This window comes from Mus pahari, chromosome 11 (assembly GCF_900095145.1).
Source record: "Mus pahari chromosome 11, PAHARI_EIJ_v1.1, whole genome shotgun sequence".
Taxonomy (NCBI): domain Eukaryota; kingdom Metazoa; phylum Chordata; class Mammalia; order Rodentia; family Muridae; genus Mus; species Mus pahari.
In genome coordinates this window covers 22,170,374-22,182,990 of record NC_034600.1, presented here as the reverse complement: position 1 = coordinate 22,182,990, position 12,617 = coordinate 22,170,374, and the positions used below count along the sequence as shown (strand labels likewise).

General features: G+C 40.2%; 1 protein-coding gene across 1 annotated transcript in view; it reads left to right on the top strand.

The window, feature by feature from the left end:
- Atg10 (autophagy related 10) overlaps positions 1 to 12,617 on the top strand; it is a 291,273-nt gene that overhangs the window by 194,823 nt on the left and 83,833 nt on the right. The window contains exon 5 of the mRNA XM_021208773.2: positions 8,291 to 8,388. Within this exon, the coding sequence (XP_021064432.1) occupies positions 8,291 to 8,388 (98 nt within the window). The remainder of the gene's footprint in view (positions 1 to 8,290; positions 8,389 to 12,617) is intronic.

Below are 12,617 nucleotides of genomic sequence, written 5' to 3'. Positions count from 1 at the left end.
CTACTGCTTTAGCATAAATGTGTGTTAGCCTTCCAGCTAACACCAGCACATCGTGGGCACTTGGTAAACACTTATTAAATAGATGACCTCTATAGTTGTGTTTAGTTTATAGGTTTCTTCTGAAGTTATTTTGGCTTCTATTTCAGCTTTTCAGGTTTTTAGAAATTTTACTCAGCTTCTCCCTTGGTGTGATTATTGTGATTTCTAGCCATATAAAAAAATCAGTGCTACTGAGTATCTCATATCTTGTGAAGAATGGTGCATAATGTGTCTTCTTAACATGGCAGAAGTTCTTAACTTAACTTCTTAAAGTTCTTGACTGGAAATCCTTTGACCTGAATACATTGGCATAAAATAATATTTAATAAACTTAGCCAAGGGCTTATTTACACTCATATTTTTAAGCTAAAATGCTGCTTTTCAGTTTTCAGAAACTCATAATGGTGCACCAAATACTTTGCTTCCGTATTATTTAAAAGCTCAGTTGGTACGATGAGATTCTTAGCATAGTTGGCTATCTTAGTTCAATGGTTCAGTGGAATTTCTAAAGACTGTAGTTCAATTTGAAATAATTAGAATCATAATCATGTTTGAATACCTGTCATGTGCCCACCGTGTTTGCTAAGGTTTAAAGGGCACTGATTTAGTTGTCATTGTTGTTGTATAAAAGGCAACAAAATCCAATTCTAGTGTGTCTTTGGTTATTGAGGGGTAAGCCATGGCTAGGCAAATCAGCCTTGAAGACTTAAGGGAAAGAACCCATATTTTATGTAGATCATATTGTCATGTGCGTGTACTTTTTGTTTGTTTGTTTGTTTGTTTGTTTTTTGTTTTTCGAGACAGAGTTTCTCTGTGTAGCCCTAGCTGTCCTGGAACTCACTCTATAGACCAGGCTGGCCTAGAACTCAGAAATCATACTGCCTCTGCCTCCCAAGTGCTGGGATTAAAGGCATGCACCACCACTGCCTGACTGTACTTGTACTTTTTATAGAGTGGGCAATGAGCAGAAGCTGGAAAGATTCACAAAATTTCAAAAGAAAATCAAAGTATAGACTTGATTTTTTTTTCTAGTTCTTTTTGTTACAGATTGGCAGGTGGTTACTCATTAAAGAGGAATTTAGTTTGTATGAACAAAATCATTTGTGGCCCAACATGAAAAATAAGATATGAATAACTTTAAAATTATTATTTTTAAGATCTAATTGTGGGTTCAGCAAGAGTAAAATGTCTTAGTGGGAGAAGAAAGGTGATTGCTTTTCAACCTGAGTTTGATCCCCACAACCTACATGGTTAAGAGAGAAAGCCTTTGTGCATACTATGGCATACACATGAAAACACATACAGAATAATATATAAATATGTAAGTAAACACAATTAATAATGATAATGATGATTAATAATTTTAGCATCATGGAGTCTAGAGCTTTACATGGAAAAAATCTTATTTTAAAAAAGTACCATTGTGACTACAAAGTATTTGTTTTCCTTGTCTGGCTCTGAATGTGGTTCCAACAAACAATTCCACTGACAGCTCTTGTAGCATTACTTGAATCATTTAGCCTCCCTTAGTGACTATTTTGAAGAGAAGTGGTCTTTTAAATATTTAAGACCTGGCATGTTTGTTTAAAATGCTTAAATTCTAATCTTTATAGTTGTATCAGGCCTGCCATGATCTAGCAGAGGATGCCAAACTCAAGATGTCCAGAGGTGCTAAGAGGCTTTGCAGTGGCCCTTGAGAACTAGCCAAGTTATTCATGCATACACACACACACACACATACACACACACACACACACACACACAAACATACACTCAGCAAAAGAGAGAGACAGAGATAAACAGAGAATGTACACAAAAGAGCAGAGTTTTGTTTGTTTCTGTGTATGTATGTGTGCATGTTCATGTGTGTGGGTATTCATGTGTGTGTGTGTGTGTGTGTGTGTGTGTGCATGTTCATGTGTGTGGGTATTCATGCTTGTGTGTGTGTGTGCGCATGTTCATGTGTGTGGGTATTCATGCTTGTGTGTGTGTGTGTGTGTGTGCATGTTCATGTGTGTGGGTACTCATTCTTGTGTGTGTGTGTGTGTGCATGTTCATGTGTGTGGGTATTCATGCTTGTGTGTGTGTGTGTGCATGTTCATGTGTGTGAGTGCACATGCCTGTGTATGTGTTCATGTGTTTGGGGACACTGTAAATGCCACAGGTTGATGTTGCTTGTCAGCTCTCAATGAACCCAGAACTTATCAATTGTAATCTCACTGGCCAGTTTGCTCCAGTGAAAAGAAAAACATGGTAGCCAAAAAGTAGAAAAGAAAAATACCAAATGCCCGTCAAGTGGTAAATGGATAAGCACAATGTGCCATATAATCAATAAATACAACTCAGCTATAAAAAAACAAATAAAAGGCCAGTACATTTTTTTAAATTTATTTATTGTTATTTTCTTTATTACACTTCAAATGCTATCCCGAAAGTTCCCTATACCCCACCCCCACCCCTGCTCCCATACCCACCCACTCCCACTACTTGGCCCTGGCCTTCCCCTGTGCTGGATCATATAAAGCTTACAAGACCAAGGGGCCTCTCTTCCCAATGATGGCCAATTAGGTCACCTTCTGCTACATATGCAGCTAGAGACATGAGCTCAGGGGGTACTGGTTAGTTCATATTGTTGTTCCACCTACAGGGTTGCAGCCCCCTTCAACACCTTGGGTACTTTCTCTAGCTCCTCCATTGGGGATCCTGTGTTCCATCCAATAGCTGACTGTGAGCATCCACTTCTGTGTTTGCCAGGCACTGGCATAGCCTCACAAGTAGGCCAGTACATTCTATGACATGGAAAACTTCTAAAACAATTCACAAAAGACCCATCTGGTCATAGTGTATACGTGTATGTTTATAATAAACAAATGTATAAAAGCTGACAGTGGTTTTCTAGAACCAGCCAGGTTAGGGGATGCTGAGGAATTGTTAATAAGTTGGTTGTTCCAAGTATTCTAAACCCAAGGTAATGCTTACAAAACTCTGAGTCTATCATTGACTTACATACTTGAAACAGGAGAGTTGGATGTATGTGAATTGTATCTTGATAAATCTGTCTCTTATGTCTTCTGGAACCTCACAAGAGCTAAGAGATCGCTCATCCTGCTGTCCCTTAGTCTGCCAGGGCTTTACTCTCTTCTGTCCCCAGAACCATCTCCTCCCCTGCCAGGCATCACAGTGCTCACAAGCAGTGTTAGCAGGTCACCTTCTAAGAAAGGTCTGAAGCTGACCCGGCCCCTTCAGCTGTCCCTCTGCAGCTTCCTTTGTTTTCCTGCTACAGTATATATTGCTTCTTAACTTCCCATATGATGTTTGCTATATACTGTCACATTCTTGCTCTCTGGCTACAATATAACTTCCACAAAAACATCGTTTTGCCAGCTGATGTATCACAAAAGCTTGGTATATAGTAGGTGCCAAATAATATAAATATCTATTTCTAAAATTAACCTCTTATCTCATTACCCCAAGGAGAAAATTAAGCCATGAGATACTAGTTCTTCTGTGTTGAATTAAAAGTTATTTTTCATTTTGACTTAGTAATTCCATTCTAGGAAATTTATCACAAGAAAATAATTGAAAAGAAGAAAAATTGATGTGACTTCCTTGTGACTGCTTTGTGCCAGGTACTATTTCAAAGCTTGTGATATTTTAAATGACCATCAGCAATGTGATACTTAAGTAAATATGAATTACAGTGTAGCAAGGGTACAGCACCAGGTAACCAGTAAGGTGCAATGGCTTTAATTAGTGGGAGGAACATTTATGCTGAGTATGACAGATATAGAAACTTCGGCCTCTGCCATGGAGTTAAGACATCTTTACTGATGACTTGCAGTGTGTCAGGCCCGGGTTCAGATGACGGGGTACGTTCAGGAATAAAAGTGACCAAGATCCACATCTATAGATCTCCACAGTTGGGAAAGGCAGGCAATGAGACGTGTGTAAGCAGGTAACCTCAGAGAGTGATATTTATTATGAGAAAGCCCAGGAGTGCAAAGGGCTGGCTGGTTGTCGTGATGGGATGAGTGGCTTCGCCTCCTTCATAAGACCTGGTTCCTAGGGAAGAAAGACGGCGGTGCAGATAGGCCCGTTGGAGGGGCTGAAGTGCTTGTACATTTGGATTTTACCCTGTGAGGAGAGGAGTCGTAGAGTGTAGTTCCACACAGAATGCATTACATTTATGTTTAAGTTTATAGGCATGGACACCCAGCACTAGAGCTAGGAGACTAACAGGCCATTGTGGAAGTTTGAGCTTACATCACAGAGTGGCACAAAGGCAGAGCGAGCACATACTGTGGAGGAATTTTGTTTGCTGGGGCAGACCATGGCTTTTCCTGGGAGACTGATGGCTGGGAAGGAGATGGCTGTGTAATGACTGTGGGGTTGCTGGTCTCTCCTCACTGTGTAAGATAGAGAAAACACATGGTGACAGATGAGTGTTGGGGGGGGGGGAGGGTTATGTTCTGAACTTAGAACCTAGGGCCTAGCACATGCTCACCACATGCTGTACTAGTGATCTACAGCCATGCTATGATTTGTGAATGAAATTAATACCCAGGATATAGAGAAATACATTGTTGCTAATTCGTTCTATTAAGCCTCATAAAAAGAGCCTGAACACTACAGACAAAAGTACTTACTTACTTTTTAAAAAGCTACAAAAGCTAAAACTATAAAGATTCTTTTATCTTTCTTTCTTTGCCTTTAAAGAAAATTCATCTAATGTATTCTGATCATGGTTTCCTTTCAACTGTCCCTCCCAGACCCTCCCACCTCCCCATTCATCCAGCTCCATACCTTCTTTTTCTGTCTTCAGAAAACAAACAGGTAAAAAAAATTTTTTTAATTAAAACAACACAAAAAAGCACAAGAAACACACACACACACAAACAAAACCTTGAAAACACAAAGTCGAGAACCATAATACACAAGCAAAATACCAGTAAGGTCAAAGAATGCCCTCAGAGCGATATGAGACAAGGAGAAAGCATAGAAGCACCGCTGAGCTCATTGTCTGTTGGCCATCACTCCTGGGTGTGGGGCTTTAAGCACAATTTGAATCCCCAATAAGACTCTATGGGAGGATATTAACTTTCCCTTTACAAGCAGTTGTCAATTGGAGATGGAGTCTTGGTATGGATGGGTGAGCATCTCCACTTCCCCCTCTCACATGGGGAACCCATCTGCCTTGGACCTGTGCAGTGTGCCATAGTCTCTGTGAGTCCATATGTGCACCAGGCCTGTTCTGTCTGGAAGACACTGTTTTCTTGGAGTCATCCATCCCCTCTGGCCCTAAAACCATAGAAATTCTTACTCATTTTAATTACGTGCATTTTTGAGATGAGTAAAATTGCACCCTCTATGTTTGTTTTGAGCTTAGTTTTAAACTCTGTGATTGCTTTTTTAAGTTGACCGTAGCCATTTAAATCCTGTATTCTAAAGAGTTCCCTGTTTTATTCTCCAGATTCAATGTGTTCTGTAAAAGCACTGGCCCTTACTTCTAGTATCACATCTGATGGAAGTCCTGTAACATTTCCTGATATTGTTGCTAGGCTGCTCATTACTATTCTTGTATAAACACTTCCAGCCGAGTAGGCAGGCTTTTGACAATGGCAATAAGAAATTTATGCTTAAGTTATTGGTTATTTTAAGGAATAAAATTATAATTATTGTTTGTTAGCAGATATTAAAACTCAGCGTTCTCTGCTCTGCGTATGAAAAGTTTGGTGATAAGGAACAAATTATTTATGTATCATTTTTATATACCTCTATGTATATGTATTTTAATATGCATATGAATTTTAATAAATATACATAAAGCATTCACAGTGTCTCTGTCCTCAGAGGAAGCATGGCTTAAGAACACTGAATTGTGAGTCTTAAAGCCAGCTTCTGATTCCATCAAAGGGGTGAGCTGGCAGCACCATCTTAGATAGTTAACACCAGGGTGTTAGTCGCCTTATCTCTAATATTAGTTGCCCTACTGTGCTTATCTTATTATCCTCCTACTAAGTCTCTCTCATTTTGATATGTAAACATTATTTGAAAGCACGTTGTCTTTTGTAATTTCATTAGTGAGCTTTCTATGTGATGCCACAGGACCTTATTTACCTCTTCCAAGTCATCACACTCATGTTTTTAAGATGTATAGTGCTTATCTTCAGAGCAGAGTTTGGCCTACTCTGTAAATGTGTTCAGAAAACAATATAACACAGATATTGAAGGCAGCTTGTTTTCAACTTGTAGCTAAACATGACATTCAAATGTTAATTGGATGAATAAATCTTGTTCATTTTACAGACATGGAAATGTCAATGGAATAAAACTATTTATCACAAGATAATGGTCTCCTGCTGCCAGATAAATGCCAAGATGAAGATAGTTATTGAAAATGTATCAAAATATTTCAGTGCTATTTATTGAAAATAAAGGTTGAGGGAAAGTTCAACTTTTGGGGTCAGACATGAGAAATGCCCTGCTTATAACATTAGCACATTACTGCATCAAAGGCACTGTGTGTGGTGTGGAAGCCTGGGGACTGAGTCTGAGAAATAGCACTGCAGACGTGGATCCGTTGGCTTTGGGAAGGACTGGGTACAAGGTGGATCTGTTAGATTTGGGAAGGACTGAGTATGGAGTAGAGGCTGGGAGCTGCAGAGTAGTTAGTGAGCATTTTCTGTGTTCCTGACACAGTCCTGAGAAGGCTCACTCATGTATGCCTCATGGGAAGAAAATCCTGAGGATTATCTTACTGCATGTATAGGAAAAGTAACTGAAATTCAGAAAGCAAAGCTTTGCAGAGGAAAGTACCTGTGATGCACACAGAGCAACTGCCAGCCGTGGTTAAAGTCCAGTCAAACTCTAAGCCTCACACTTTTCCCTCATGCCCATTTCTTCTTGTACTCTCGAGTCTGTAAACTACAGTGATGTTTACTGTTTGGGGAAGAGCCTTTCCCTGCACTGTACTGTACTTCTTTGAGCCCAATAATTCAATATATGATGTATTCTCTTGAGGCAGAATTGGACATTTGTCCAAGGGAAAGACCTGTGTGTTGTCTTGAGCACTTACCTCTGTGAGTGGACAGCGTGACAGTAGCCTCTTGCCTTTTGACGCCCTTCCAGCACTGCGTTTTGAAAATCTCTGTAACTATCTCTCCCACCTATTTTTCCTCTTATCTGTGTGCATTTGAAGTGCCACGGTGGTCTTCATAAGACACTTTGAGTGGGTACCAAGTGTAGAGAGAGACATGACGTAAAGGGGAGGATTCTTATTACAGTTTCCTGCTATTCCCGTCCTGCTAGCAGCTCGGGTTCTCCATGGCATGAATCCCATCCCCACTCATCCCCAACGCTATGTGCTAGTGTCTCCGTCCTCTGCAGTCTCCAGCACTAGGCTTCCTCTGGCACCAACCGCTTTCTGTTTAGTATTTTAAGATAGTAATATACTTGTCATAGTTTTCCCAGTAAAAGGTAAACTACTTCCTATAAGAAATTATGTTCTCAACAATGAACTAACCAGTACCCCCTGAGCTCTGTCTCTAGCTGCAAATGTAGCAGAAGATGGCCTAGTCATCATTGGGAAGAGAGGCCCCTTGGTCTTACAAACTTTATATGACCCAGCACAGGGGAAGGCCAGGGCCAAGAAGTGGGAGTGGGTGGGTAGGGGAGCAGGGGTGGGGGGAGGGTATAGGGAACTTTCGGGATAGCATTTGAAATGTAAATAAAGAAAATATCTAATTAAAGAAAAAAGAAAAAAGAAATTATGTTCTTCTTCCTTCTCATCTTCTTGAGACACAGTAGAATGTTTTAAACATTATTGTTCATCAGCAGGAGAGTGGAAATATCTGGGTGTGGTCTCTGCTTTGAAGACAGAGAAATCATGAAGGCTCCAGCAGCATCCATAGCAGACTTCTGGGAACCAGAGTCCATTCCCTGGACCTGCCCTTAGGCTTGTATCTGATGTTTCTCTCTGCAACATGTTCACCTTTTGTTTTGTTTGTAAAGTCCCTAAAGGTAATAAATAGAAATCTTAGTTTCGGTGTGAATACAGTGGAGAAAAGCTTAAATGTTTAATCTTCCCTCAGGAAGGAAGTAGTAATTCATACAGAAGTCTAATAAGTGTGTATAGCAGGTGTATACATCTGTAGAGATTTTCCTGGAAGTCACGACACTCAGTGCTTTAGAGCAGCAACAAGCCCCATCGTGTCGCATGGATCACTAACACAGCTTTGATGTTCTTTCACAGATGGGAGACCGTTAGCTCTGGAGGATATATGGGAAGGTGTCCATGAATGCTATAAGCCGAGGCTGCTCCAGGGACCGTGGGACACCATCACCCAGCAGGTCGGAGTCTTTCCCTCTTACTGGATGCAGCTCCTTCCCTCCCCTGCTCGCTCCCTCAGCTACTTCTCTCACCCACTTCTTTCCCTGTTTCAGTCCTGCACATCGTTAGATGTGCAATTCAATTCAATGACAATGCCTTATGCCTTTTAAAACATCGTGGTTTACTCTCCATATTATAAGCTTCCATAACACCCTATAATTTTTTTCACGGGACTTATTATAATTTTGAATTGCATATTTGGATGATGTTTTTCAAAAAAATAATGTTGTGAGTTCCCTTGTAGGCAGACCATGTCTGGTTTTCCCCTTTCCTCCTCACCTTATGCCCAGGATCAGCATAGTATGTAGGGTATACTAGGTGCCCAAAACAAGTTTGCTCTGTATGCAGAAACAGAATCTATGTTGGCACATACATTAAGAAGTAGGAGCTTCCAGCACCCAGGAAGGCAAAAGGATCTCAGTAAGCTTGAGGCCAGCCAGGGGTATATACTGAGCTCCCTCTCAAAAAGAAAAGGAGGGAGGGAAGGGGGAGGGAGGGAGGGAGGGAGGGAGGGCCTGCAGGTGAGTTGAAGGAAGGCTCAGTTAATGAAGTGCCTTCCATGCAAGCATGACCACTTGCCTTTGGGCCCCTAGAGCTCTGAGCTGCAGTGTTTCAGTGGAGATAGGCAGAATCTAGAGCTCTGAATCAACAAACTGCACATGCACAGAGCGTGCACACAGACAAAGACATAATGCTCAGAAATATATACTTTTGATAGAGAAAATGTTTGCTTCTAAGTGTCAAGGAAAGTGATAACAGATATAGGAAGATCCTATGCAAACTGTATGGCTTTAATGTTCACATTCTTCTTGATGCAGGGTCTCACTGTGTAGCCTGGCTGTCCTAGGGAAGTAGGCACTTCCAGTCAGTATTGTCTGTAATTACTTCAGTTTTACTTGTAGGTGCCTTTGCGAAGGAAAATGTGAACTCTTGATTAGGGATAGATTTGCAATATGCAAAAGATGAAAATAGATCTACAAAATGAGACATAAAAAGCAAATTTGCAAAAGTATAGAAAACAGGCCTGTCAATCATGCCATTACTACTGCCTCACTGAAATGGTAGTTAATTATTTTAGAAATTTAAAAATACTCGTCACTTTGCAAACATCATGAACATATGTAATTTTTACTTCTATCAAAACTAGTTCTCCAAATCTCCGTTTAGCTTAATAAAAGCTTCCTTTAAAATGGCTTTATCAGCAATTAAACTATACCCTTCCGTGGATTTCATTAGAAAGATGGTCATTTACTTACCAGTCAATGAAAGGTCTCTGATGTGGCTGCAGGCGACCATCTTGTAGATTTTAAACTGAGGACAAACTTGTACCAAGTGCCTTTCCCACCGCCCTCGGTTTATGTCTTCCTTTGCGCTGTTGTCTCCCAGACTAAACTGGGACTTCCCCTGGGTTCGTGAGCGGAGCTTCACATCCCTGACTGCCTGCTGCTTTTCTCTCTGCCCCTCTTCCTTGGTCATGCCTTCTTAAGCAGCGCTTTCTCGTCTCTCTCTGATCAACCCTGCAGCTGCTCTGCAAGTGCTCACTGGGCACCATCTAAATGCCTTACCTGCATGCTATGGCTGCCACTCCCCGACGCCCTCCTGTCTTCCGAAATTCATCTTTTATTCCACTCTGCAGCTTTTGCAAAACATGGCTCTTAGTTTCGCCATATCTGTCTTATGCCACTTGCTTTGAAACTCTTTCTAGGTTTAATGCTTTCTCCCTTCTGTCTGATACTTCTTCTACATAATCTTCCATTGAATTCTTTCCTCCAGACGGCATCAGCTAGCTCACCCTGCAACCTGGCTCTGTGGAACTAGACTGGGTGCATTAGTGGTTACTGTGACTAAAATAATTTGATATGTAAGCTGTATAGGGCTGATGAGCTGGCTCTGTGTATAAGTGCTTACCTGGCCATCTGAGTTTGATCCCAGAACCCATGGGAAGATAGAGAGAGCCAGCTCCTCCAAGTCGGCTGCGGATCGCCACATGCATGTTGTGCTGTGTGTCTGCACTCTCACACAAATAATAGTAGCAGTTAAAAAAATAGCCACAATTTTTAAGCAAGGTCATCTTGTTTAACAAAAACTGATGGCTATTAATTTTAAGAATGTCCAAGTGAATGCTGTTTCAACTCATATTGTCAATAATAGCACACCTCCAGAAATTTATAGCATTGAGTCAGAAGCCACAGGACAGAGAAAAGGTTTGTTTTTTTAAGTGTCAATGAAGATAGCAAAGGACACAGGAAGATCATATGCAAAATGTGGATGTCTTTAATTTTAGCATTTTTTTTTTTAGTACAAGGTCCCACTATGTAGTCCTGGCTGGCCTAGACCTCACTCTAGACCAGGCTTGCATCAAACACAAGAGATCTTGCTTCTGCCTCCTGAGTGCTGGGGTTAAAGGTGTGAACCAAGGATCCCAACTTTAACTACTTGCTCCTTCTTAATTATGCTTCTGATTCTGTTGTTATCCTTAGCCTTTTTCTCACTATTGGCTCTGTTATTAATCTCAGTCCCACTTCCTGGCATTTTTTAATTTTGTGTTTCAGTTCCGCACGTCTCTGTTCTAGCTCATGACATAGGAATGGAATTTGAATTCACAACTGTATTTTCTTTTGTTTCTTAACCCAGTGTTACCAATAGAGTTCTTTCTATTTATGGAATATCTAAGATGTTTACACAATGTAATGAACCATCTATTCACTCTTTTAAAGAACTCTCTAATGTATTTAAATGTATAGACATGAATACCCCTTCCCCCATTTGCCATAGTGTTGTCATGTTACACATCAAATCTGATTATAGTTAGCAATGTTATTTCTAACATGGGGCTCACTTAATAAATATCTTATATGCCCAGCTATACAATTTAGGTAGACTTTCAAAAATTCTTTTATTGGGATTTTGACTGTGGGCAGTTTAAATAACTTCTCATAACACTATAGTAAAATCTTCATTTAAGCTTTAGAGTCACTTAACAATGTCAAGACAGCAAGAAAATCTCATTTGTAACTATGGGCACTGTTTGGCATTAGAAAGTCATTATATGTATTTCTTTTGAAGGTCTTGGTTCCTAATCCCAGATTGGCTAGCACAATGGTGTTTATCTTTTCCTTTGCTTGAGATCTTTTGGAGAATAGATCTGCATTTTTATATGCATTCATGCCGAGGAAAACAAGGTGTTTGCAATGGGATGGAGTGGGTGGGCATGATACAACCCTAGAGGAGAATAAGCTGATCGAATATTGGTCGCACCAAATAGTAGTCATCGTTTTGCAGAATTACACTAAAGAATCATTAGCTTGCAGACTGAGCACTGTAATAATGTCCTGCCCTCCAGAGTGCCTTAAAAACAAAAGCAGCCTTTGCATAATATCAAATGCATTTCACTTCGTCTCTAGGCCTGATTGTGCTCATAGAGTTTGTTGCTCTTCATCTTCAGTAATCACACTTCTGTTCCCTCAGCATTTGTCCTGATGATAAGGGCTTGTTCATGTCAGACATGAACCCTCTCTTTTGAAGACAAGGCACTCATGAATCTCATACATCTGATTATGTTGATCATTCACCTGCCTTTGTCCAACCCTGCAGCCTAATTCAAAATTCCTAAAGGATGTTAACCAGTACTTAGTGGTGGTAGTGTGTGTGTGTGTGTGTGTGTGTGTGTGTGTGTGTGTGTACAGGAGCATGTGCACATGTAGCACATGTCTCACATGTAAGTGAGACACTGCATTTAATTGGGATTTCTTACATGAAAATGGTTTGGAGGGATTGTTTGACCAAAGAATGACTGTTACAGTGACCATCACTGAAGATGTGCTCTCTGTGTTTTAGGACAAAGAAGTCCTTTGATCTTAGCATAGGCTAAGGTCACAAGATTTAAAACAAACAAACAAACCTTCAATTTTTACTTAAAGATATTTTTATATGGAGCTGTGTATAGTCAAATAAGTAGGTTTTTCTTTCTTATTTCCTTAAACCCTGTATTTTAAGATACTTTAAACATATCCAAAAGTATAGATGGTAGTATATACACTTATAAACTCATGATGATTTTGTTTCTTTATCTATTTAGTTAGTTACGTTAAGCCTAGTGTCCCCCATGTGATAATCAGATGTTCTAATCACATGTATTGAGCCTGGTCTCCCCCCATGTGATAATCAGATGCTCTAATCACATGTATTG